General features: G+C 38.0%; 3 protein-coding genes and 1 non-coding gene across 4 annotated transcripts; 2 read left to right on the forward strand and 2 right to left on the reverse strand.

The window, feature by feature from the left end:
• Positions 1-5,559: 5,559 nt before the first annotated feature.
• Positions 5,560-7,094, reverse strand: LOC103927706 (60S ribosomal protein L13a-1). The gene is made up of 4 exons (XM_009336651.3): positions 6,744-7,094; positions 6,524-6,640; positions 6,340-6,427; positions 5,560-5,921 (listed from the first exon to the last, which is right to left on the reverse strand). The coding sequence occupies exons 1-4, from the start codon at positions 7,013-7,015 to the stop codon at positions 5,778-5,780; spliced, it is 621 nt and encodes a 206-aa protein (XP_009334926.2). The 5' UTR covers positions 7,016-7,094; the 3' UTR covers positions 5,560-5,777.
• Positions 7,095-7,684: 590 nt separating this feature from the next.
• On the forward strand, positions 7,685-9,378 carry LOC103927707 (cytochrome b5). The gene is made up of 3 exons (XM_009336653.3): positions 7,685-8,048; positions 8,767-8,833; positions 8,954-9,378. Exons 1-3 carry the CDS (start codon positions 7,962-7,964, stop codon positions 9,208-9,210), a joined length of 411 nt encoding a protein of 136 aa, XP_009334928.2. The 5' UTR covers positions 7,685-7,961; the 3' UTR covers positions 9,211-9,378.
• Positions 9,379-12,452: 3,074 nt separating this feature from the next.
• On the reverse strand, positions 12,453-15,089 carry LOC103927708 (BTB/POZ domain-containing protein At5g48800). The gene is made up of 4 exons (XM_009336654.3): positions 14,873-15,089; positions 14,560-14,626; positions 13,279-14,451; positions 12,453-13,172 (listed from the first exon to the last, which is right to left on the reverse strand). The coding sequence occupies exons 1-4, from the start codon at positions 14,959-14,961 to the stop codon at positions 12,642-12,644; spliced, it is 1,860 nt and encodes a 619-aa protein (XP_009334929.2). The 5' UTR covers positions 14,962-15,089; the 3' UTR covers positions 12,453-12,641.
• A 6,478-nt stretch (positions 15,090-21,567) lies between these two features.
• LOC103927709 lies at positions 21,568-23,762 on the forward strand. Its single transcript, XR_007254281.1, has 4 exons — positions 21,568-21,822; positions 22,053-22,132; positions 22,500-22,597; positions 23,425-23,762. It is a non-coding gene; the product is annotated as an uncharacterized LOC103927709 (transcript).
• Positions 23,763-27,342: the final 3,580 nt, after the last annotated feature.

The raw sequence follows: 27,342 nt of genomic DNA on the forward strand, positions 1-27,342 counted from the left end.
GCGTTTCTTCCCGGCTTTTGAGCTAGCTACTTCATTCGGAATAGTGCTTTGGAAATCCTACACATGATGGCCAAATTGCTTTCAAATCTAGAAGACTATAGCGAAAGTTGCTTGAATAGCCTACTTGGGAAACTTAGCGATTTATTAGTACAATATGATAAAGCCCTTCTTCCAGTTGGGAACATTAATTAACTGACGTAATATCCTGACCACGAAAACAATAATCAAATTCTTACAGAGAAGCCCCGACCTATACCTTGTTGGCAGCCAGGCACCAAAAACCCAGAAATATAAGGAGGCAACTTAATGGGATTGTCGATAAGATGAGGCTAAAAGGAAGCCTATAGTTAAACTGAAAGTAGAAACTGAGTTGCCCTACTTTAATGCAAATACATAACTGAAGCAAGTCTCATACAAGATCAAATTCCTTATGTCCTTTTCAACCGAAAAGCGCCTAATTATGGAAAAATTACTCCTGATTAGCAAGCTGATCATTAAGTATTAGATCTTCAAAAAACTAAAAGATGTAAGTTTTTACTGGAGTTGTGGATTATTATTCGTTAAACAAAATTCACACTTACCATACTATGAGCAAATGCTACACAGTAAACTCAGACCTAATTGTTTGAATGCATTTATACTTCTCAAATTATTATCGAAACTTCTCTTAAATACATCAAGTGATTCATACTACTAAGTAACCTACTTTAAAGGACTGGAAACAATCATAGCACACATGAATGGTAGACAATGATAATGTATTTGTATCTAAGGGCAATCTTAAACAGACACAAACAGTTTGATAAAGTCTTGAAGTTTCATCATTTTTCTCATGTTGAAATAAGATTCTAGGCTACGAAATCCACATTTAAGCTACATATGTATATGCATGACAATTAGTAGAAAAAAGAACAGACTAAAATAAACAAGATATATAGGAGCTCAAACTCACTGGTGCATATATTGAAACCTTCGCAGCTTTAGCATACCGAACATATCGCATCAGCTTTTCATAGGTAGAAAACTCTTGTTCAGTCTCGGGGCAAAAGAAGGACTACAATATAAAATTGAAAAGCATCAGTCCTTGCAGGTCTATATTGTTTTTATGTTTCAACTAGTTTTTCTTTATTGTCAAGACTTGCTAGCTTTACTTAATTTAATTCTCTTACAACTAGCTAGTACAATATTCTTAGTAGCATCCCTTTGACACAATCTAAAAAAATATGGTTACAAATCAACCAAATATTCAGATCAAAAACAGAAGGAAAAATGGGTTAAGCAAATATCACTAGCCAAGGAAGTTGATCTAACATTTAGAGGCCCTAGATTCCGTAAAAAGGGAAAGTAGAGTATCATCTACCCTGCCTGCTGGAAGTTTTTGCTCATAGCTTATAACTTTCTACCATTAGTTTCGGAAAAGTATCTTGAACTGCTACATTTGATAGGGTCTTATATAGTTTAGTTAAATAAGAGTAACTGAGTGCCACCACCTTGTTTCTCTTTCTAGCAGTTAAAGTCTTTATGTGTATATCAAATTCGCCATAAGAGGGTTTCACGGAGCCAAATAAAAAAGAAGAAGAAGAACAACAACAACGAAGGATCTAGAATTTCGCTCAATTGGGAACAGTTACTTTATAAGTTTGTGCATAATAATGAGGCAATACATAATCAACAGACAGTGATCGATCATGATTGCACGCTGTCGATTTACAAAGTTGCTTATACGTTACAAAAGCATATGGAAAAATAAGTTTCCGTATATGATGAGCTATTCTCTAATATCTATAACAACAAAAAAATCTTGCGCCGCTTGTAGCATTCAACATTCATTAAGCTTCTCAAATGCGATGGTAAAAAAAATTCAACACGTGTAACTATTTGGAAAAACGACATTCTTTAGATTAATCTTAAATGCGTTACGACAAAATTAATGTGATGTTCAATGATCATGTCGTGCGGACTTAATTTATGATAGCTACATGCAATCCAACAAGTGCAGCTAAAACAATCGTACGTAGATTCATCTAAAACATTTCACGACAAAGCTGAACTTAAAGATCAAATGATTTTGTACCACGTACTACAATATATCTTTTCAACGTTAACAGATCTCACAAGATCTAACATCTGAGCACATACGTACCTTATGGATCACTAGGATCTGTGAAAGTCAATGTGTTCTAACTGAGGAACAACACAATCAATCAACGAGTAAGGATACAATATTGTACTTATTTTTTACCGGATCAAAGCAATATTCCAATGCAGTCCAAAATAATCATAACTTTTCCATCCTAATTTGTGCTTGAACAGTTAAAACTTGTGATCTAAGAAAATAAAACACTTTAACAAAACTAGATAATCATTTTTCCAAGGGAAAGAAATCACTGAAAGCTCCAAATCTACACATCAAATCATCAAACAGTAGTTCTTCTACTCATATAAAAACAGGTCAAATTTTACTTTCCGAAAAAATCTTCCATTTACCTATCTCAAATGTTTACTTATATTAATCAAAGAACACAAAGATGCTCATAGTAACATCGCTACACATTAAAAACAGAACCCCATCAAAACATAATCAGAGTTTAACCCAAAGCTTCAAAATTTACAAAAATGGGTAGAATTATATCAGACTCAAGCAAAAGGGTATAGAATTTGGACTACCTGGACCTCAGTCCCGTCGCTTTCCACCCTCGTGCGCAGGACCCAGCCGTGAGGAATCTCAAGCGAGTTGTTCTTCTTCGGTGCCATTTGCTCACTAAAAGAACAGCCCAACAAAACTGTGCTATCTCTGTGGAGTTCACAATCAAAGCCTAACAAACTGTGCTCTCTCTGAGGAGCTCACAATCAAACCTTGGGGATTCTTATAACTGAGTTTTCGATACGAACGAGGACGAAAACATGGAATGCAAGACGAGAAGGGGAGAGACCTTGGTTGGCAAACACGTGGGGACATTTTTGGAGAGAAGAGGATTGGTTTCGCAATAAAGATGATGAAGAAGATTCTTTGCTGGCTTAGCTGGTTCTTGAATGAGGGTTCATTTCATGCAGCCGTTACTGGCTAGTTTTTGAATTGGCTTGCTCTCCGAATACTCTCTAAACGACTGCGTTTAGCTGAACGACCATGCCTTTATGTGGTTGGGCTATGGGAGAGTGAAGACTATATGGTAAATATATGGTTTATATACGTCTCATTATACGTAATGTCTTTGACTGGTTTGGTTGCTAAATAGGTTTGTTATTCTGTTTGAGTGAGCATCTAGGCAACCAATCTTAGAGCCACGGAAATCAATCATACCTATGCATCGGTGTAGTTCGATTTCTAAGCATTATTTCTCATGAATCATAATGCTGTTTACTTCTTAGTTTATTCATATTTTTGTTTAACATTTCAATTTCTTCCTTATTGTCTCATGACTCGTGAGGACTTACCTATGCTACATCGGATGCGTTATTGAAACTTTTGCAGCTCTAGCATAGTGAAGATGCCGCATCAGGTCTGAGGTAGAAAACTCTTGTTTCGGTCTCCGGACAGAAGGAGGACTACAATATGTAGGCCATAATTAAATTGAAAAGCATCAGTCCTTGCAAGTCTAAATTGTGCATATTTTCTACAATATGTAGACTTGCATAGCTTTTCTTCTACATCTCCTCCACCGCTCTTCTATAACCCTCATTTTTCTCTTGTATTTTCCCACTAATTCTAACACAAAAACGAATACAAAATGAACATCAAACAAGTCCAAAATTGTTAATTCATACATTTTCCTTCATTTCTCCCTCATGAACCAATTGTAGAAAATTAAATACAAATCAACTGAGATCATTACACTGCACGTGATTAAAATATGAATCTATAAAATTTAAAAAATAAGAAAGAGTGACAATATCATTATAGTTATTTAATATGTACTTTTCGTAAATCATCGATTCGATATTTGAAGATTTCACATTAGGCAATGGAAAGCTAGAACCATTCCACTTCCTCTAAATCCATCATCTTTTTCTCGGCGAAAACTTTGCCCCAAGATCTTACTTGTTTGTAGTAGTACACAAACAAACTCAATCTTGGGTCTGTTTAAAATATGAACTGGAAGGATCTAGAACAATGATCTTGAAAATAAACCATGGACCTAAATCTGTATGCGGATTTGGTTTCAGAAAATGGTTTTTTCACATTTGTTTTTTGCTTCTCACTCGTCCCTTTGTTTTTGTCTTAATTCTTTATTTATTTATTTAATCTAAAGGTTAGAAGAAGAAGAAAGTGCAAAGAGGCAAAGGAAAGTGCCGAAATCATTTCCCACCGGTTTCTTCAATAAATTTATCCATTTTTTTTTTCTCCAAACCTGTTTGGCAAGTATATCTAGGCAATTAATGGGATTTACTTAGACGCTATCAATTGATTTGCTCGTCATTCCCTCCCTATTATCTACTCGACTTGAATGAAATATATACAAGTTGCTGGCAACTACTTGCTACTCGGTTCCTCCTTTCAGTAACTAGCTATCTTCTTCTTTCTTTTTCATCACTCTTCCTTTCCTCCCACTCCGCTCAACTTTTCAATCTCCGTATACCTCGTCTTCTTGTCTTCCCGCTCCTCCTCTCTCTCTCTATTTTCTGTCCTCTATTTCTTTCACTCTCTTTCTTCTAAAGTCGTCAAAGGGGTCCAAAGAATATTTAGTTCCAAGCCTTTTACCATCATTGAAGTTGGAGGTTTACTTTTGTTTGTACCATACTTGATCAATCCCAAAACTACCAAGCACCAATGAACTTCATACCTTCAAAGACTCACTGAGGGATTCATGCTAAGGCACCCCTACCAAAGCACAAGCGTTTCCCTCTATCCAAGAGGCCAATCACATCACGACACATCTTAACGTCAGAATAAAACTTCTAGAGTCCCACATCGACCGCAGATGAAAGCCGGAAACTCTCCTCAACTATTAAAAAAAAGACAATTCTCCGACAATTAAGGGGGGAAATGTCATTATTGTACTTAAACTAGTTATTAGAACCCACTAATAGTGATTATGCTTAAACTTATGTATTTGTGTAAACTATTAATGAGAACTCCTATACTCCGTAGACGTAGCCAAACTTAGGGTGAACTATATCTTGTGTTTACTTCCCTATCTCTATCTCTTTTTTAGCTTCTTAGTTGCTTTCCTTCAGAACCTAGCGTAGTCAATTAAAGGTGACCAGAACAACCGGACAAAGGTCACAAACTTAACATTTTACATTGTTCCAAAGTCTCACCGACAAACTTGATTTTACGTTGTTCTAAAGTCTCGCTGACAAACTTGACATTTTACGTTGTTCCAAAGTCTCGCTAATTTTGTACATCAACAACTTTAAACACTTCTTGCCAAGCTCTCTGCGTTACACTTGATATGGCAGAGTCGAATGGAGATTCAGTTCAAAAATAGGTTTATGGTTCTCCTATAAGGTGGAAACATCAAGCCAAAACGTGAAGCCAGCCACAGCTAGGCATAACACAACGAAAGCCGCCATGGGTTTTGGCGGCACTAACAAAGAAGCCAAGACATCAACCCATCATAAAGCAAACTAGAACCATATGATTCAAAACAGGTAAACAAGTTCCCCATTGAAAACTATCAAATAAAGGATTCAATTCCTCAAAACGAGATGCCTTGACAAGAAGTTCACTAAGATGTAATCCCTAGAAGTTCACTAAAATGTAATCCTCAACAAAAAATGTATGGCTGGCTGGCACAAAAAAATAGACGACGACACCACTTCGCAGCCCTAAACTTCTAATATGTCACCGAAGAAAGGAGTTCAAGCTGGGAACCAATCTTCTCCTCTGCAGATTTTTCAGACTTCAACCTAAGTTTGGTTAGCTGCCTCTTCCTCTCATATGCCAACCGAGCCCTCTCTTTTCTCTTGTTCTCCAGCTCCTGTGAACGGAAAATAAAAATAAATTCAGTGCATTCGTACACTAAAATCAACATTATGTCATGGCCAGAAAATACGTCAACCAATTGTCAAGCTTAAAGGAAGTTTCGGAATTCCAGCACATCTCAAGAAAGTTTATAAACATATGATCATGAAAACCATATTCATGGATGAATATATACATAAAAGATCATAAAACCGACAAGTGAAATGACCGAAAAATGCAAGGGTGGAGATAACTCCCTAAAGCAACAAACGCTGCTGCGGCTAACTAAAAACTACATTCAAATTACATTAAAAAAAAAATGCAAGCTACATTCAAATTACATCCAACAAATAAAAGGGAATGGCTATCTAATTACGACCACATTCAACCAGAATCGTAAAAGCATAAACCTTTTGAGTTGAATTTCATCTTACCTTGATTGTTTCATAATGGTTCCATCCGACCTCGGATGAAAGCTGACCCAACAAGCAGTATTTGTGGCCCTTCTGAAGCCTCAACACCCTAATTTCACAATTGATCACAAACCCAAATTCAGCGAAGCAATTCATCAAACACTTGCACAACAAAAACAAAATGTCACACCAACACCATACTCACTTGAGAGCATCAGGAACCACCATCCTCTTCGTCTTGTCATACGGCGGCGGGATGCCCTCGTAAACCTTCAGCCTCGCCAGAGCCTCAGCTCCGCGCTTAGTCTTGTGCGGGATCATCCTGCAAAAACACAAACCAGTCGCCATTAAAATGGTGAGTTTAGAGTCGAGGAGCGGAGATACAGAGGGGAACAGAGGTGGGAATAGTGGAATTACGACGTTACCCTCGGACGGTGCGCAAGAAGATTTTGGCGGGAGAGCGGTAGTGGATGGGGCCGTGAGAGGGCTGGGTGTTCATGCGCTTCCTGAGAAACCTCATGTACTTCATTTTCTGCCTCACCAGACCGCCCGATATGGCGATTTGCTCAGCGCGCACGACCGCGATCGGCTGGCCGTTCAGAAGGTCCTTGGCCACGACAGCCGCCAGACGACCGAGCATGTGGTGGCGCCCGTCCACCACCACTCGCTTCGCGCAGATTCCTGAGCCGGACACCATTTTCTCGCTCTCTGATTCTCTTTCACCCTCACTCCGTGCGAGTATATAAAAGGGAGGTTCATAGCTAGGGTTTTTGTCAACCACGTGCCCTGTACTCTTTTTGAGGCCGACTATTGGGCTTAGACCATTTTTAATAAGGTTTTGTATTGGCCCAGTAATTGGCCTTTTTATTGAATTGGATGGTAGAGCAACACTTATTTTCTCAACAATTTATTTGTAGTGATTTGGATATGAAAGTGAGTGTTACAATTGACAAGTTATCAAGCATTTTCTTGACAAAGATCTTGTGATATGATATGCTTTTAGTGTAGGTGAAATTGGAGATGCGTCTCAGCCTAAGCAGAAATTTTAGTGTGCGACTGACGAATCACGTGTCTGTGCGACCACACATAAATAAAAAGTCATCATGTTTTCTTACCATTCGACTTACTTTGCAATCCCTTCAGTGTGAGAGTTTCCGCAAACGAACAACCATGTAGAAGAATTTTTCCAGTCTACGAGGATCACAAATAGGCAATAAAAACGTGTTGAAAGTCTTTGAAATAAACAGAATAAGTTAGGGAGAACCCTGAAGTTATCTTGGAAGTGCAACCATTAACGTTTGATTCCTAATCAACTCTTAAACGACAGCTTCTCGAAGCACTTATCTTTGTTGTACGAGATGTAGAGTGGATTCGTGTGATTAGAGCTCTACCTATGCTACCAAACAATGACCATAAGCATGCCCACAGAAGTCGTACCAAAAAATGAGAAAACTACCGGACACAGTGGATTTTGTGGTTGGTGGACGACTATGCCATCCCACCCATTGTCTTGCGTAATTCCCACCACCCCATTCCGAATTAAAAATCTCTCCACCCCCCTCACCCACCACCAACCTACCTTTCCCTTCTTTTCTCTTTCAAATCAAACTCTCTGAAATCTTCAAATCTCTGCATTTCCAACTATGGCTGGAGACAAAAAGGTCTACACTTTGGCTGAGGTCTCCACTCACGGTGACCGCAAGGACTGCTGGCTCGTCATCGATGGCAAGGTAATTTTCTAGCTTCTTCTGAGCTCTGCAGTTTTCAGTTAAATTTAGGGACTTTGCATCTGGGTTGTGTTAATTTGGAGTTTTGTGTGTGATTGGATCTGGGTTAAGTGTTTGTTTGTGGGTTTTGACTTTTGACTGATACAGTTGAATTTTGGTTTATATTTTGACTGCATATGTAGTAGTTAGATCAGGATGAAACGCGTTCGAGATTTCTATAAAAACAGAGGAAAATTAAAAGTTTAGGTGGTTGATTAGATTGTTATGACGTTATGAATCAGATTGATAGACATTGGTTACGCTGAGCATCGATGCCACTGAAATTGAACTTATAGGAGCTTCAGCTGCTGATGTATGTTCATGTCTTTTCTCTTTTTAGTGAATTTATCGGCCCCAAAGGCGAGAAATGATGGATGTTCATGTCTTTTCTCTTTTTGGTATCTAGTATCTTTTAAAGTGCGTGATAGTTTATTGTGAATAGGTAGTTATTAATTCGATATTTTAGTTGATAGGGTGCAATGACTGATTATTTTTAGAGAAATTATTACCGCACACTTCGTCTAATGTCGCTATTGGGTCACTTATTTGTATGTCAAGTGGAGAATTATGTTGCTCTTTGTGTGTGTTTGCCAACTAATCCTTCGGATGTGACAATATGGAAGAACTTAATTGTTAAGTGAAGGCAGAGTTACTAATAGTACAATAAGATGGGTTCGAACAGGTTTATGATGTAACAAAATTCTTGGACGATCATCCTGGTGGTGATGAGGTCTTATTGGCAGTCACAGGTTTGACACAAACTTAATCCTTTCTTTGTATGCGCACATCACAAAATATCGGTAGAAACAGAAACCTGTTGATACCATTTGATTACTGTTTATGGTCCTAAGATGATCCGTGGTTTGCAGGAAAGGATGCAAGTAACGATTTCGAGGATATTGGCCACAGTTCCACTGCTAGAGCAATGCTGGACGAGTTTTACGTTGGAGACATTGATTCGGCATCCATCCCCACGAATAGGAAGTACACTCCTCCCAAGCAGCCTCACTACAACCAGGACAAGACAACTGATTTCGTTATCAAACTCCTCCAGTTCCTCGTTCCCCTGCTAATTTTGGGCCTGGCCTTCGGTGTGCGCTTCTACACCAAATCATCAACAGCATAAATGCAGAAGCCGAAGGAGAAGTGAGAACGCTTTCCAATAAGTTTATTACGGGGTCGCAATGACCCTTTGTTATTTTTTGGCGTTTGGAAATGTTGACGATGAAGGGTTGTTAGCATATTCGACAGTTTGACTTCTATGTGGTAATTACTTTTTGCCTTTGCTTTCAAATGTGGTGTGGTTGGTGAAACGAGATGTCGTGAGACTGATCAAGGCCCAATACACATAAAATTGTGACTGGTTGTTGGGGCTTGATTCAGGGGCCCGGTTAAGTTGTACAGACCTGCTTTTTACACCCAACGATTCCATCACTTCACCCAACATCCAAAAACGTTGTTGGGACGTGGGAGAAAATCAGAAAACAACGAAAAACATATTTTAGATAAAAGAAAACCCACGCAAGCCTCATGGTCGACCATGGCCTCCATCTCCTTGGCGGTTGCCGACATGCAAGGTCAATGGTCGACCATGATCTCCATCTTTATGGAGGTCAACATCCTCTATGTAGGTGGAGGTTGCCTTATAACACAGATCTTTTCATTGAGGCTACAACCAGGAGATAAACTTACCTACTTTAGAGATGTCACTCTAACGGTATTTTGAGTTTCTATTATGTGTTTTTAACTTTTTCAATAACAGTGCATGATTGGCTAGAGAACAAACAGTGGCTTCCACAAGGAAGTTCTTCCATGCCAATTGTCATGACTTTTGTTTTGTTTTTTTCTTTACGCATATTAGTCATTAGTAACCTTACCCTTTAAATTAAAACGTTTCAAACCAATACCTTAGAAAAATATCAAGCTAACTTAGCAAAAAGAAATATCGCAATTAAACTACTTTAGTGTTTTTGCGTAAAACTTATAAATATCAGAGTCTTTAGAATCAATTAGAATATGACACATGAATGGTGAATGGTCGATAATCTCTGTAGAATCAAATTCTTGGATGCAAGTAGGAACCCTCTAAGGTTTGATATCTATCTACTTTGGGAAAGTTTGTGTATGGTTTGGGGGCAAGTTTTGGATAATCTATCAATAAAATAAGTAGCAAAAAGCCAGAAGTACGATGTTTATGAAACACATTTACCTCTGTGTCAACGACGGGCGATGATCTTGAGGCACCTCCATTGTGATCATGCAGCTAATTTTTAATTTTAATTATTTGTCAATTGTGTAATTATTAACTTTAATTATTGAGGCTACTTTACTCCTCGCCACTAACATCGAATCATGGAATAATACTGTGAGTCACCAAACTAGTTATTCCAATTTTTTTTTTTTGTTAATTCACGACTATTTATTTTGCGCCAATTGATGCGACGATTTATTATCAAATTAATAAAACATATACTTTTTTATTCTCTCTTCTTATAAGTAAATATAGCAACAATCATCTCTTGTTAAAACTCAATATTGTTCAGTTTTTTCTACCTTCAAATGTTACAGTCAAATTGAACTGAATTGATAAATTTAGAAGATAAAATTAAAGTGTAACTCTGAGATGTAATTTTGGAAGAATATGTCTTTGTTGGGAGATTAAGTAGTTAAAACTTTTATTGGATGCTAAAAAATTTGTTAAGCGAGAAGAGGTAATATTTGAATATAAATAGAATCTCTCTTTCTTATTTGAAGTGAACAAGTAAAGGGTGCGCACTGTCACATTACCAACTCGCATTTAGTTTAGTGCAAAGTTTCAAACTCAACTCACACTATCCTGATAATGATATACATTTGTGATGAGTTCGATACATATTCATAGATGGCTCTAGTAACACAACTCTGTTCTTGCTTTGTCATCGCATCATTTGCATCAGTTGGGATGTAAAAAAGTTTGTGAAATAAGTTGGTGCCCTTCATACTAGTGTCTTTTGCACCACCATATAGCCTATAGGCGGCCAGGTTGTCTCATTGCACAACTGTTGAGTCCTTTGGGCCTTCGAGCAGCCAACACAAAGTGTTAAAATTAGAGGATAAGACCCTCCTCAAACACCAAAGAAAGCGTGGTAAAACAAGCAAAGAACCTACTAAAATGTGTACAGAATCTATCTGGACAACGAAATTCCAGCTAATATTTGCATTCCCCTCCAAACATTCCTCATAAGTTTTTCCGCCAAAACTTCATCTTCTAGTGAGTTTCTTCCACTTTAAGAAGCAACCTTTGAGCAGCCTAGTAGCTCCTCTTCCTTGAGTTATTCTCCATTAATTCCTAGTTGCTTAGAAACAATATTTGATCAGATACATATATGTTTCCGGCATTTGATATGCCAATGGGAAGCACAGCGAGGGAGGAAAGCGTGCTGAAACTGGTGCGTCCAGGAAGGCGTTTGGAGGTGCACAAGAAACCGGTGACAGCTGAAGAGGTGATGAGAAGGTACCCCAGGCACAGCATAACTAGGCCAGACATCTTTGAGTTCCCATGGATTGTGGTTAAGCCAGATGCAGTTTTGGTTCCTGGGAAAGTGTTTTTTATAGTTCCTAACCGCACAATTTATCAGTTGCTTAAAGCCAGAGCGCACGGCGATCACCTTCCTTCTTCTTCTTTGCTTGAACAGAAACAATCTGCAGAAGATCGAGGCCACCATCATGTATCTGAACACAGTTCTCCCCCCAAGGACTGTGCTGGTATGACACGGAAGCACAATGAGCAGAGACGAAGGCTTAAGCTTCAATTTTTTGCTTGTGCTTCTGCTATTGTTAGCCCTGGCCCAAGCGATGAAGATGCTGACTCTGACAGAAGACTCGAAAAAGATAACCAAGTAGAGTTGTCATCCAGAAACAAGAAAACTCGGGGAGAATCTAAGCAGAAACCTCCGATTCATCCAAAAAATGAAACTAGACGTCGTAGAAAATACGATGATGGCAACAAGGACATTGCTGCAAAATTTGCTGATCTTAATATTAGGGAGAGCAAGCAGGTCCCCTTGTTGAAATCTTGTATGAGGAAACCTGAAAGTGCTCGCAAGTTGCTTCGCCTTAAGGTAACTCTTAACTTGCCAAACAAGGAAGAGGAGCAACAAAGCGAGGCCACTGATTCTGGGGTGCAATTCCAAGGCCTTCAGAGTAGATTAGCACTGCAAGGCATTTTTTAAGCTCTGTTTTTGTACGTTGATTATGCACACCAATGTTTTGTTACGTTACTAGAGCAGCTATATAAGTTTATATTTTTATTTGTTTGTTCTACATATCCAGCATAGAGTCTATATTATTTAACCCTGCTACATTTGGCAGTTAAGTTACGATTCAGAATTTAAACAGCTGTAAAAACTGTACTCAACCAAAAGCATCACTTACAATCAAGATCTTTCCCCGCTATCGCTAACTCAAAGCACAAATATTTCTACAAGGAGAGGCCAAAAGAGGCATACAAAAGTGAAATTTTCACAAGGCTTGCACTTACTCAACCAGACATAAAAAGTTCCTGACAAAGTGAATTATCTAATCTGTGCTTGCACACGTTCTCTCGATCACTTTAGAATTGGTTCTATAAGAATGCCTTGACGGAGATGTAGATGCCCTTGAAGAACTATTTGCAAAGAAACTCAGCTTGCCAATCTTCTTGGAGAAAGAACTCATAAATTTACGAGAGTTGGACCTTTGCATATCCCTCTTCATACAGACATGTTCTCTCTCAAGGTCATTTAGTCTCATCCTTAACCGGGCTAGCTCAAGTTTTAGCTCACGGTTTTCTCTCCTCAATGATGCATAGTTGTCTCGCGGAGACATTGCTGCACTGAGCGCACCACTGCTGATCCGCCAAGACTGGTGCATTGGCTTGGGTTCATCTTCATTAGAGCATCCCAAGGAATTTCTGAGCCTTATTTGCTCAAAATAAAGCACTTGTACGATTGACTGGAGAGGGAGGCGCTCGTTTTGTGCAGCGTGGGCACCAGCTTCTTGTGAGAGCTTTTGGAAATCAATCATTTTGCAGAGCCTCTTCTTGTCTGTATCGGTTAAACCTTGATGAGCCTGTCACAGGAAGAACATATATAATCAATTGAAACTAATGAAAGAATGGTAAGTAGAAAGGCATCTTAATCGAGACTAATGGCAGAGAAAGATAAGAAAGACATACTTTTAAGTAAATATCAATGGCTCGATATAGCCCATCATGAACTGTTCGTGCATGCTCGGGTAAAGCATCAGCAATGACAATGAACTTAGCAAGCTTGAGGTTTGCATCAGGGGCTATTTCAGCAAGGTAGTTGTCCACCAACTTTGAAACTTTAAACAAAGCGGTTTGGGAAGGTGAATGAGGACTATCAGATTCGAAAACAGATCCATCTTCCATATCTTCTTCGCTATCATCTTGCTGAGAAAAGTTGACTAAAATCCTATGCACTGTATCCACATCAAATAAAGTATCGCCTGCGTGCTTGAAAGAAGGAATCAGAAGATCATCAAGAGTAGCAATATCCAGCTGGGACCCTATCCTCCTCTCCAGATCAAGTCTGCAAGCAATTGTGCAATCAAGCATTACAGCACTTCGCAAAAGCCCAAATAGGAAATTGATTGGAATAACAAGTTTCTCAACGGGCAGGAGGCCAACAATTGTCTCAACCACGAGTTTTTCATGCACAGTTGAAGCTGAATTTACATCAACTTTTGTCTGGCCAGACGGATTCCATAAGCTGGACTTTTTTGTCAACTCCTTCTGCGCATAGTTCACAAGAGATGCACCAATACTCTCAGGGCGAACTCCGCGGCACTTCATGGCTGTTATGACTCTTTCGTACAAGTCAACTCGAATAACCGAAAGATCTTCTATCCACCAGTCCCCATCAGATTTAGCTTGCCTGTTCATGTGAAGTCTCCCCGAGCTGCTATACTCCAAGCGTGAAAAGCTAGAAGCAATTTGCTCCACACAAGCCTTTGAGGCTATTGCATCTATGCAACGGCTAACTATTCTCAGCTCATCAGCTAGAGGTAGTAAACTCTCACATTGCTGCAGAACCTCAACACACATTTCAAGATTTTTGCAAACAACGCTTTCAAGGTATTCTTCAGCGCGCGAACCAAGATTATCTTTTGAGAACTCTTCAGTCATTTCGAGGTAATCAGAAGCACAACACAGCTGAGCAACGTTTGAAGATGTGATTTCGAAGTTAATACCATAACAGAACTTTGCTGCCAACTCAAATGATTCTGCACCTCCCGGTAGATTAAGAAGCTCCACTCTTGAGATATCAGAATCCCTGTGTTCAGCAACCAACCTCCGGATTCTCCCACTTCGAGAGACAAGAGGGAACTGCATTCAGAAACACCACAATATATCAAAATTCCATCAAGACGGTGAATTTTAGAGAATCATTTTGAAGAATTGAAAAGTAAACAAAACTGCTAGATAGTTAGTCACCTTATGTAATGAAAAAGCCCCTCCATTCACTTGTATTGTAATATCGCTTGGAACATCCCGAAAAATCCTGCACAATGTCAAGAAGTAAACATTCATACAACATGACACTAATCAATGAGAAAAAAAAATAAAAAAAGAGTTTCTCTATGCAATACATATCAAGAGAACAATCAGAAAGCATTCATCTTCTGTTTATCATGCATCAGCACTATAGAGCACATAATCACTAGGCAACACTAGCAAAATAAAATTAAAAGTACTCAAGTTGAATTACAAACATAAAACAAAAACACATGAAAATCAAGAAACAAACCATTCATTGTATCGCTGCTGCCGCGAACTCTTAGCCAAGGATAGCTGCGGTTGCTGCTGCTGCTGATGCTTGTCACCGCCGCGGTCCATGGAGAGAAAAAAGGCAACCAAGAGAGAAAATTGGAATGTGAAGGCAAAGAGAAAAGAATGGTAACGTTGGGGTTGAAGGAGTGAAGTAGTGGCAAGAGAGACAGAAACAACAACCGAGCTGAAGATGTTGAAGTTGGTGGTGAACTTGCTTGGCCATTTTCTTTTTCTTTTTGTCAAACAGGCGGTGTGCAAATTGCAAAACATAGATTGCAATTGTCCAAAGCAATGGGCCTCTTTGGTGGGTCATGCTTTTATGCCTTTAATTTCTTGGGGGGTTTTAGTAATCACACTCAAAACCTTGCATAATCTCTTCCCGCTTCTGTTGCTTTCTGCTGGACTGGGATTTAATTTAATTTTTATGTAATTAAAGGAGATGATGAGGAACATACAGAAAGCGGGAAAAATATAAAAAGTAGGTATTTTGGTTTGACACTTTGACATGTTTTACTGTACTTTTTGTCCCCTGTAAATGTCTGTAAAAGTGAACGATTCCTTGAGTGAAAAATATCCTCTACCTCATAAAAAATTAAAAAACGTGAGCAATTGGCATTTTATCACAGTGATATAAAGAAGTTGAGTTCTTGCATAATAATATGGGTTCAAATCTCGTCAATAACTAATCTAACAAGATTTATTGTTTGAAGGAAAAAAAGAAAAAAGAAAGAAAGACAGTGGTAAAAAAATTAAAAATAAAATGGTGAGTAATAATGGGATATGAATGCTCCAATGTGTTTTTAAAAATGGCTAAAAATGCTTTTAGTGAGCATGTAGATCTGTAATTTGCAGATGATTACAGATAATTAAGCTTTGATTACTTTAACACATTTTTTTTTTAACAAACGATATTATTTACACTAAGGAGGTGGAAAAGTGGGCTAAGCCTCATAAGGGGTTAGCAATAATGAGGTTCAAATTTGCCTTTGGAGAGAATCGAATGTGAGACCTCTCACTTAGAAGTGAAGATGAATATCACTAGAACATAGTACTAAATGACATTATTTTAACACATTACGGCTTGAAATGATCTTTAGATAGTAAGCCCACAAGGTATTAAATCGTGGGGTTTTTGCTCATTAACAAAAGAAAACCCAAATACTTCAGTGAATCATTTAACTAAGTTATAAGCATCCTCTGCCTACTAAGTTATGACCTTGCTTTAGCAAACCATTTAACTAAGTTCATTCCAGAGTTGATCGTACTTGTTTGATGAAACATCCTCTTTGATTTGTGATCTAATTAAGGAGGCTATCTTCATTCCTTGTATCGAGTAGCTTATTTATGACTTTTAATGAAAATCATATCGTCTTTTATCAACAACAACAAAAAAAAAAGTTCTTATAGCAATAAGGTAAGAAATGAGTCATGAAATAACTTTAGTTTCATCCAAGCAATACCCTACATTGCCCTATGAATTTATGAGAAATTGCATGGAATATAGAAATATTTAGAATCAAAACAAACTTTAAAAATTAAGATCTATTATGGGAGGAATTTTCTTCACACGACCGAAAATTTATGACAGTTGGTCATGCCAAGATTCTACTCATTTTGCATTTGAATTTAAGATTTTTTAGAAATTAGAGTAATTTAAAATAATAACAGGTGAAAAGTAATGCAATCCATTCTCCCTCAAGAAAAATTTGCACAATCCACGTGAGGAAGAGCAAACAAAGAAAAGGTCAAAAAGAAGAAAGAGAGAAAGATTTAAAATTTGGAAAGGAAGAGAGTGGCGTGACCACTTTTGATAATTCTATGATTTTGATTTGTGATTATTACCCACCACCTCCACCTGCTGTGGGTCATATATGTTTAGGGTTCTTTAATGCAAGGCGATCTACATGTGGATCCGACCACATATTATTACATTTGCTATGATATCATTTGATTTGATCTTCCACTACCATTTACAAGATATTATAACATGAGTATACAATTATAATGATATTTTGTGTTAATAAAATAAAAATATGCGTAAATTTTTTGTTTGCATGTCTTTATTTTATTAACACAAAATAACACATAACAAAATTAATGTCATGCCATATAAATTATTCTCAATACAACCACCACCATTCCTTTAACATGTGTTGAATGTAGATGCAAACAAAAACTTATTTGGTTCAAGTCAAAGTCATCGAACCATGCGTGACAATGATATGTGTTTTGTTATATATAGACACACACATAGAATCGTTTGGGGCTAGAATTCTGGCTTGGGCCGAGGTGATAGAAAGCTCAGAAATGAGGCTGTGAATTTCATCCTGGTATTGAATTGCTGGTGGAGTGGATTGTTCGAGGATCAAGATTGGTTTCTAATAGATTTGAATTAAGTGCTTCAAGGTCAAGATTGGCTTTCGGATGAAGTTTGAACTAATCGCATAATAAGTCTAGATTCAAAATCATAGTGCGAGTTGCATAATAAGGGGGTAGGAGCTATAGAACCAGTTTGCCTTAGTAGTCTCAACGACTAGATAGATGGAGATTCTCTCTAAGTCTGCGGCTAACTATTTATTTTAAGTCTCAACCGGCAAAGAATCTTTAATTCTTTCGCTGAAAGAGATCACTTCATTAGTCTTCTCGGCAAAATGAGGTGTTTTATTATTTGTCACTCTCATGTCATATTCGGAGTTTGGCATGCAGACAACAGAACCACCTTTACAATTAAGACACTCATCTCCTTGAGTATCTTTGTTCATACAGCTTGATATGATTCGGCAAACGTATATTATTATCAATATAGTTGAGTTTGCCAAACCTAATACACAAAATTCAGAACTTCACATTGATTTGCATAACCTTGTCTTCACGTTTTAGAACTCAAGACTGAGACTATCCTTCATCAGTCGAAGGTGCTCGACACAGAAGTAAGTAGCGTATCCTATCACATCACCACATTAATTATTTGTCCAGTCGAGCTCGAGGGCAAATTGGCACGCCCGCATCAGCATTCAAGCCATTGATGATGTATAGCTCTTAGTTACTATGTGCCACATAAACTTTATAATTTTCAATGCCAACGATAATATAATATAATATAATATATGAATGCATGTATGTAATAAAATGCATGGAGAGTAGGATCCTAAAGTTAAGGATGGTGGTCGATTTTATGAATGAATTCTAAGGTTTGAATATGCATGATTTACGTGAAGTCAAATTTTGTTTCCTTCTCAATATATATAGAACTCAACTCTTATATTGTATCAAATGACGACCTGTGTAGCTTTTAACCTAAGTTAGGTTTCACAATCGCCGAATGATAGGATCATTTTCGTTTGACACCTAATATAAAAATATATGGACGAAAGCTAAACATAGGATAAAGTTTAGAGACCTTTTGCCACCATGCACCCTTTCACAAACTACCTTTTTCATAGAGATATATAGGCCATATATTAAGGATGATGGAAATTATTGAGGATTGAAGGCGTGCATTGTATTGTGGTAGTGGTGGTCTTAAGGAAAGTGAGTCCCCATCATTAGAGTACACTTGCACGCCAAGTGTTCCAAAGTAATTACCAATTAGTGATGAGACACAAACAAAGTAATTAACAAACCCTAATTAAAGGCATCCAATGCTACAGTTTACGTGCTCCAACTATACATGGGTTTACTATATATTCAATAGCGTAGTTAGGATAGAGTCAATGGATGCAAGTGACCACAATAAGCTTTTATTTTCCCACACGAATAATAGTCCTGAACCCATAACCAATCCAAACCCAGCAACTTAAAATCCCTTACTGATCAACCAAGCATAGCCTTTATACGAAGATTTCTTGACCGCTGGTTCATGCCCAAGGGAAAACTAGCTAGAAAGCCAGAGGGAAAAGGTCTCACACACAAACTGATTAAGGAGAGCATTTTTGCTCACCACTATTTAGTGTGGTGTATGCTCACCATCCTATTTATCATTGTTAGATCAGTTTGAATTTCGAGATTTGTGTAATCGATAGGCACAAATCTCAAAATTCAAAATCATCTAACGGTGATAATAGGGGTGACAGTAAAAATGCACTCCTGATTAAATGGAATAAATATCTTCACTTTTAATATTTTCGGTTGAACTTAGAGCTTATTATTATGCCTCCATTGTCAATTAGTCATGGCTCTGCCACTGACTATATTCATATATAGTAGTTACAAATTATAGTTACACACAATTGAGATGTGACACTGTATCCTCTAAATTATTGATTTTGTTTGGTCATATATGTAACATAATTCAAATGTCACATAGTCATACGTACAAGATCATGAAAGGTATGGTTCGTAAGCTCTATCTATTTTTGTATGCTCCTTTCTCTCAATTTTGAGGACCACGTATTCGATCTAATTGTCTAATTTTGGTGGATACGATTTCAAATGGAGTTAAGTTTTGACAGAGAAATCATACCCCAAAAAAAAAAATCTCAAGTTTTGGATGTTTTATAGATCTTAAGCTCAATTTTTCAGATTTTTAGAACTTTGACAACTTCATAAAGATAAGATCACTAATGAAAAAACTACAATTTTGGAAAGGCTTCACAAAGGACCTACAATGCAAAGAACCCATCCTCGTTGTTTGATGGCCTCTAGTTTTTAAGGGCCCATTAATAGTCCTTTGATGGGCTTCACGAGAACTTTTATCCACCCTCTTACATGTTTTCATACTTACAGATTTTAGTACATCGATCTGTTAAGCCCTAGCTATGATGAACGACTAGATGTACCAGTTGATCTACGAGTTTTATTATAAAAATTAGTAATATGAGGAGTAGTTTAATTTTCTATAAGTCAGTGAAGGTTTGGTCCCTTTTGATGTGAGATTTATCTTTCACATTCTCATCTTATGTACTTCGGCAATAATCTACACAACAACATTTGTGGTAAGTGATCTTCACAATCTTTTTTTCTTCCTCTAACTCCTCTATCTTTTCATTGCGTTAGGATTGTGTTGACCCTAGAAATTACAAAGCTTACGTGGCATGCAGGCCAAGTAACTATGAGTTAACTATGTCCTTCTAGTGAATGCGGGCGTGCTAACTCACGAACGAGTTTGGTCAGGCGCGTAGAATAGAAGTAGTGGTGGTGGTGTCAAATAAGCTGCTGACTTCTATACTTAAGTGATTACGGCTGATAAAGGAACATGTCTTGGCATTGGGTTATAGAACCTGAAGACAAGGTTGCCTAGACCACTGCGAAGTTCAGTATCTCTTGCACCATGTCCCGCTAACTCGACTATATCACGAGAATAGGTGCGGCGAATTAGTATCAGACTGTAGGGACACATGTACTTAAAGGAGATGAGCGTTTTTATAGTGCACATGGTTCAACCATCTGATGTCGAACTGCAAAATGCACCTAAGAGTAATCAATTATAAAACACTCCACTTCGCTAGGAAGTTAATGAAGTGACCTCTTTCGGTGAGTAAGTTAAAAGCTCTTCAACGGTTGAGACTTGGGTAGATAACTAAACAACTAGAAGCAGTGTTATTAGTCCAAACTGAAAATGCTCATTGATCGCTTGATTCTACAGCTCCATTGATGTTAGTCCAAACTAAAGATGTCATTGGTTATCAACACAGTGTTGCAATGTTGTTAGTCTAAACTGAAGATGTGTTGACGGGAAGGTTAGGATAGTTATTTCTTTTCTTTTCAAAAGTGTGAAAAGGGTTTTGCGTAGACCGTTTGAGTTGTTTGTTAAGTTGAGGGACTTTCAATGTTGCAGAGCCTCTTCTATGCATAGAGCAGGCTTCCATGATAAAAAGACTGAGGAGGTAAAGTCGTAATTGGACTGTGCATGCTCAACATTTGCTTGAATAGTCCCTTATCCCCTTTCAGCTGAAATTTCATTTTCATCCAGTCTTGGGCTCTTTGATTCTCACCAGGACTCTGAACCTAGTCCCATTACGAGACTCATTCATCTTTATCGGATTATATAGGCATTCTGATCGCCAAGATAACTCCTATTTACCAAGGCTTATTGTAATCCTTAGCAATTTCAATTTGTATAGGAATTGATCGTGCCACCCACATTTAACCTTTTCACAATCCTTACTTCATAAAGACTCGGTCAAACTGATCCAATCTATAGGGTAAAAGCCCATTGGCCGAAGGATGCATATTGGGTCAAGGTTTATGGTTCTTGGGTCGACCCTTTTATCCCCAAATTGTTATTTCAGGTCCAAACATTGCCTCTTCACTCAACCATGGACATTTGCTGTAAAGGTTTTTAAGAAATGAAGATTCTTTAAATTGGCCAATATCTTTCATTAAATGCCTCGATGCCAACTTTACCTCAACTTATTTACATCTCCATTCTTTCTGTCACGCATCTAATAATATTCTTTTTCACTTGCAAGTGCAAGATCCTAAATCTATTTCTCACCAAGAGTAAATTCGAATTAAGTTGATATTAATAGTTTATTATGAGACTTATCACGATTTTCTTACCGCACTATAGATAATATCGTAAGTATATAAAAATTTACTCACTAGCTCGTTAATAATTTCTTAAAAGTTAAGCCCATATTGCACGTCAAGTATAGTCGGGCCGTTGACCACTAGTCCAGTTCGCAGCAATTTGTTACGATAAGCCAGAAAGCAGCAGATTACGAACTATAAAAAATAAAAATTCAGTTGTTCATCATCTTTGTGTTTCACTACCATGCGCTCTGTCATCGCCAATGGATTTATCTTCGTGGTTCCGACGCAAACTCTTGAAGAATAGCGAGGAGAACAAAAACCCAGATCCCTCAGAGCAAACCCTCCTTCCCCAACAAAACGAAAAGGAAGAAGAGCAGCTGGGAGTCACAGAGCAATTGGTCGATCTTGTCAAGTCCTTCACTTTGGACACTTTCAGGAATTTCCCACTTCCAGGTATATAAAAGATAACACCTTTCTGAATTAATTTTAATTTTTATTGTTTCTTTGGTGTTTTAGACGGTAATTATTGAGCTTGATAATTGGTTTTTTCTTAGGTTAATTTGATTTTTAGGTAATAATGAAAATTTATAAGCTGGGTTTTCTTTGTCGGGATAAGGACTGTAATGGGTTCTTTCTTTTCTTGTTAATGGAGTGAAATTTGCATTGATTCGATGGCGGTGCAGATGGTGAGGGAGCTGAAGAAGATGAAGATCTGTCTGGATGGCAGGAAAGGCATGCCACCATTGTGCTTTCAAGAGTTAAGGTTTGAGTTCTAGCTCATTGTTTATGTTTAGTATCTTTTGTAATTTGATGTCAAATTCACAATTCTAAAGTTGGTTTAGTGAAGCATGTAACTTTATATCAACAATTGTAGAATGCTGCTCCTTGGCCTTTAGGATGTTCTCTAGCAATTTGCAATTGCTTTTTTTTAATGGTTGGTGCCTTTAGTTGTGTTGAATTTGTAGGACAAATAAGAAATGGTATTAGTCCAAGTAGCTCAGGAAGTTCGATCGCATGAGATGTTCCAGATACCTTATCTAGATTTCTTGTTAGTTACTTAACTTGGACCTGGACTGCATTGTACAACCCTTTAAGAGTATATTTATGAATTGGATCTTTCGTATTTTCAGGAGCTTTCACATCTGAGATATAAGCTATGCCCCCGCTACCTGAAGGAACATGAATTTTGGAGAGTGTACTTTATGCTTGTCAAGAAACAAGTGGCGGCGTAAGTATTTTACAAGTTTCAGATTTTCAATCAGTTTGCACCAATGTTATCTGATGAGATCATGGTTCAATTCTGGAATGATTGATTAGTTGTTGATGGGATTTAGGAGTATTCGTCTAGGTGGTTTAAGTTGAATATTTTGAGCCAATTATGTTGTTAGTGTTTGGAACATGATTGCTCCTGATGGAGCTCTAGACTTGTATTCTCTTCCTATCGTAGGGTCAGTGAAGGCTGGTTTTGAAAAACAAATCAAACAAAAACGATCCAATCATCTCAATAAACTTGAATACTCAACTTTCATTTGGATTTGATTTGGTCAAACAAATAGGCTTGGACTGCACAGAAGTCCGTGTACCTCTGTTTGAATCTTATATCTAACAAGCATATGAAGTTGAAGGAACAAAATGTGCTCTGTTGTGAATCAGATAGCACCGAGTTCTTGATTTAGTCTGGCGTTATAAGGCTTATAAGTTTATAGTAGATGTCGACAATGTTGAAATGCTGTTGTCACTGCTTGCACACTCGCACCTGAAGCTTATTTCGATCCCTGAAAGTTGCTGACAACAGGATGATGCTTAGCTAAATAGTCATGTTAAAATCAGAATTGTTAAATGTGACCATCACTGTACTTTTTCAAATTTACAGATTCTAGCTATAAACAGAGGTGCATAAAATGATATGAGTCCAAGTGGCGATCACTATACTTTGTCAAGACATGTGCGTCGTTACGCTTTTGAACTATGCGATGTTTTGCTTGCCGAGAACATGTTCAGTATCTGCGTATGCATACACACTCATTAAACGTGATTTCTTGATTTGATTATCAGATACGAGCTGCGTGCCATACAGCAAGAGAGGATCAAAGAAATGGCAGTGGAGAACTGAGAAGTCTACAAATACCAGTGCATGTGAAGTTGAAATGTCAGAGGCAAAGCAGGGAGCAAAATTAGCGCCTCCAACGCCATAGCATCACATAAATTGCAGTATGCATTTCTTTTTAGCAGTAGGGATGTATTGGGTAGTAGGACTGTTCCGCTGGACAAAAACGTACGTATATGGTTAGAACATGGAAACTTATCCATTCCATTCAGTCCTTGTGCTGATGAACCACTGACTTGTTAACGCTAATTTCTGTACTGTCTTTATTTAAGCTTCTGTTGGTCGACTTTGTCGTAGATTGAGGGGGCGTTGTGAAGATCTGGACCCTGTGATCTAGCATCGGGACTGGAGCAGGGGATTGGAGTGGGAACCCAGGTCTCCATGACCTGAACCCGAGCCAAGGCGTGCAGGCTCCCAATCAGTAATCATATTTAGTCAAACAAGTAGACAAATCTCGTCACCTTACGATCCAAACTCCATCAATCTGATATTTTTTCGGAATTTCACTTGATTCATGGAAATTTAGACTGCTTTGCTAACAACTCACTGTAACACTATCGACGAACTACTCAAGCACTACAAAGATACTACCAAACGCTACAGAGGAACTAAACAAAAAATGAAACATTTCAATCATCTATCTATTATATTTTTTTGGTCGATTTCATCTATCTAGTTGTTGTAGTGCATTCTAAGTTCAATAAAACTTTAAAGTCACTCGTCTAGACGTACCAATATGTAGTTTTATGGAAATTGGATTTGGTTTTGTGACGTGCTATGCAAAATGGGCCGCAATTTTCGGTTATGGAGCTTATGTTGGTCGGATTTGGATTGCACTGGCCTAGAACTCATCTGCATACAAGAAAAAAGCAAAAACCAAAGAACAAGATACGTTGTAATTTATTCTTGTAAATGGTACCATTCGAAACTCAAGACATTGATTCGGTTTTATTGGAAATTATCAAACAACGGAAATATCGCAATCGCTCACATGAAACATTAATGAAGAATCGATGACAAGTACAAGGGCAATACTAATTACTAGTGGAATATCATAGTTTTTCCTCTTTGGTGTCAAACTTGAAGTCGAAGGTATTAACGAGAGTGTAAATTCCATCGTCGATGTTGCTGTTAACTATTTCCCCGGTAGTAAGAGTGTCGTTCTGGCTGTAAGAGAAAGGAATATTGCATGAAGCCTCCGACGCTAGTAGCCTTACCTTCACACCCTGGTCATTGGCAGCACAGTAGTCTTATACACAGCCTCCTTTCACTACTTGTGATAGTCTCAATTTCTCCCATACGGACTGATTCTGTAGACCCAATCTTGATCTTTCTGTTGTCTGCGATTACTGGAACACTGGCACGCGTGCTGCTCCCTACACTACTCAGCCTCAGAAGTAAGGAAACACTGGCGTACTTCTAAGTAGTGCTCCTAGTTTGTATACAAGACCTTTACCTCTACCGGAAAAGTTTCTTTGTTATGATTAACAACCTCACCAAAGCCGATTTGGACAACATTTTGGTTGTACATTCTCAGGCCTTGAGGGTGATAAGTAACATCACTGATGATACTCCTTCAAACGACAATCTCTTCCACCTCCATGCATGCTTCGTCGTCTATAGGTTGGATGTTGGCACGAAGGCAGCTTGTAATTTCGTCGGTGGTATATAATTCTTTTGCAGAACTTCTTGTTTCTGAGGTTGCGGAGAGCAAAGAGAGGAGCTAAGAAATTGGATTAAACAATAAAGTGTAAACACAGAACTGTTTCCCGTCGTTTTTCTGGAAAAATACAGAAGATCAATGTACAAATTCAAGCTAGAAATAGAGGTGCATACTAGTCCATCACTATATTTTTCACGGCAAGTTTACTATCTGCATACGCGCGTACACACTCATTAACTAGGATTTCTTGATTTAATTTATCTAGGGGTGATTTTCGAGCGGGTCGTATCAGAAACAAGGTTTCCAGCTTCCATTTCAAATGTCAGTGAACGTAACGTTGACGTGTCAGGGTCGAAACTCGGAGCAAACTTAGGGTCTCCAATGCCATAACATGACTTGAGTTGCATTCTGCATTTCTTTTTAGCAGTAGGATTATTGGTTGGTCCCGCAAAAACGTACGTACTGGTAATAGCATGCAATTACGTTCAATAGTTGTGCTGATGAACTCGGGATTTGTTAGGGTTAATTTCTGTGTGCATTTTATGTACGATTACTGTCTTTTAGATGAGTTTCCATAAGATGGCTTGATATTCGGATCGTCCCATACTTCTCTTTTTCGCAAAAAACTGCTCGAGTTCTCTTTGCCAAGTCCAGTATGAGAAAAACTTGAGTGTGACCGAGATATGTCCCATCTCTTTATTTCCGGTTACATGTAAGAATCGACTCCGGTCGAGAACCCATGTTATGGTATGGGTAATGGGGCTAAACTTTGGGTGACTTGGGTTATCAATATGCATTGGGTTGGATGATAACTACTTAAACCATCATGAAGGTATTTAGGCTAAATTATTCAATGAATACCAAACTCGTTATCCAAGTGAATTGAACTTGAGACCTCGCTTATAAATAGAGATGCATACCAACAGGCACTAGACTAGTGTTAGTTTCTTTGGAAAATGATCCAGAAATGATCCTGGATCCTTTTTTTGGGGATCCCGTGATTGTGATCGTTCAACGTACATTGTGCGGTCAGTTTTCGTTAGGTAGTATTTATATTTAATTTTAAATTTTAAATTTAAATGATTTCTAACCGCACGATGTACGATAAACAGTCACGATCATGGGATCCCCAGGAAAAGGATTTGGCGAGAATCCTTTTCCAGTTTCTTTTGATACAATAATATTGAGGTTGAGAGATTGGGCTAAACCACACGATGGCTTAGCAATAATTTAATTCCAGACTTGTTATTCATGTAAATCAAACTTATGACCTCTCACTTAAAAGCTGAGATGAATAATATAGAGGCAGATTCTCTGCCCTCCCACTTCTAGTGCCCTCCTATTTGTGTGGTCACGGTTAAGCCACGTCAACATTTTATATTACTATTCATTTTTGTCTTATTATCTCTATAAAAAAAACAATATAAAATGTTGACGTGGCTTAACCGTGACCACACAAAATAAAAAGGCACGGAAGGGCACGAGAAGTGGGAAGGCAAAGAATCTGCCTCCGAATAATATAGACCGTAGTGATGTAGTGCTACAGTAGCTTAGCTCAAGAAGTTGCACCACTTGGGCACCGTTGCAGTTGGATCGCCAGTTTTTACTGTTGTGTTAAAATAAAAACAAAAAACTTTTACAGAAGGAATATGAAAGATGAGAGAAGTGGACAGCAGCAAATCTAAGTTAAAACATCATTGTGTGATGGCAGTGATGCAGTCACTGCACAGAACGTACCATGTGAACTGAAACCAAAAACCACTCAAATCCCCCACAACGGTCTACGCATACGCTCATGCCTTCATTCACGCTCGCAACTCAGTAAAAGTAAATGCCCACTTGACACTTGAATCACCTACTTCCATAGCTTTGCCTTGCAACCACAAAACTTTTAAGAGGAGAGAAGACAAAATGGTTGCGGATCACAGTTCAAAATTGATCCTTTGAACTATAACCCAGTTAAAATTGATTCTCTGAATTATTACTCTAGTTGAAACTGATCATTTGAACTATTTTTTGGTAAATTAACTTCCTAAACTAATTGAAATTAGTCACTTAACCCCTCACCGTTAGCTTCAATTAAATTGCAGCAACTCTATCGTCAAATATTAGCACGTGTGCAACACGTAATTCACTCTTGAGGGTAAAGTCGTGCCACTATTTGACATACGGTAAAGTGGATGAAACTTCATCGAATATGCCA

The sequence above is a fragment of a genome, unplaced genomic scaffold (assembly GCF_019419815.1).
Source record: "Pyrus x bretschneideri cultivar Hongxiangsu unplaced genomic scaffold, Pyrus_bretschneideri_v1 Contig7, whole genome shotgun sequence".
Taxonomy (NCBI): domain Eukaryota; kingdom Viridiplantae; phylum Streptophyta; class Magnoliopsida; order Rosales; family Rosaceae; genus Pyrus; species Pyrus x bretschneideri.

What these genes read in the sequence shown, in the direction of transcription:
- LOC103927707 (XM_009336653.3), top strand. Translation starts at nt 7,962, where the DNA reads ATGGCTGGAGACAAAAAGGTCTACACTTTGGCTGAGGTCTCCACTCAC. An exon ending in GGCTCGTCATCGATGGCAAG is followed by an intron (nt 8,049 to 8,766) that starts GTAATTTTCTAG and finishes GGGTTCGAACAG; the next exon opens with GTTTATGATGTAACAAAATT. An exon ending in GGTCTTATTGGCAGTCACAG is followed by an intron (nt 8,834 to 8,953) that starts GTTTGACACAAA and finishes CGTGGTTTGCAG; the next exon opens with GAAAGGATGCAAGTAACGAT.
- LOC103927706 (XM_009336651.3), bottom strand. Translation starts at nt 7,015, where the DNA reads ATGGTGTCCGGCTCAGGAATCTGCGCGAAGCGAGTGGTGGTGGACGGG. An exon ending in TTCTTGCGCACCGTCCGAGG is followed by an intron (nt 6,641 to 6,743) that starts GTAACGTCGTAA and finishes GTGTTTTTGCAG; the next exon opens with GATGATCCCGCACAAGACTA. An exon ending in GTGGTTCCTGATGCTCTCAA is followed by an intron (nt 6,428 to 6,523) that starts GTGAGTATGGTG and finishes TTGTGAAATTAG; the next exon opens with GGTGTTGAGGCTTCAGAAGG.
- LOC103927708 (XM_009336654.3), bottom strand. Translation starts at nt 14,961, where the DNA reads ATGGACCGCGGCGGTGACAAGCATCAGCAGCAGCAGCAACCGCAGCTA. An exon ending in CAGCAGCGATACAATGAATG is followed by an intron (nt 14,627 to 14,872) that starts GTTTGTTTCTTG and finishes GACATTGTGCAG; the next exon opens with GATTTTTCGGGATGTTCCAA. An exon ending in CCATTGATATTTACTTAAAA is followed by an intron (nt 13,173 to 13,278) that starts GTATGTCTTTCT and finishes TTCCTGTGACAG; the next exon opens with GCTCATCAAGGTTTAACCGA.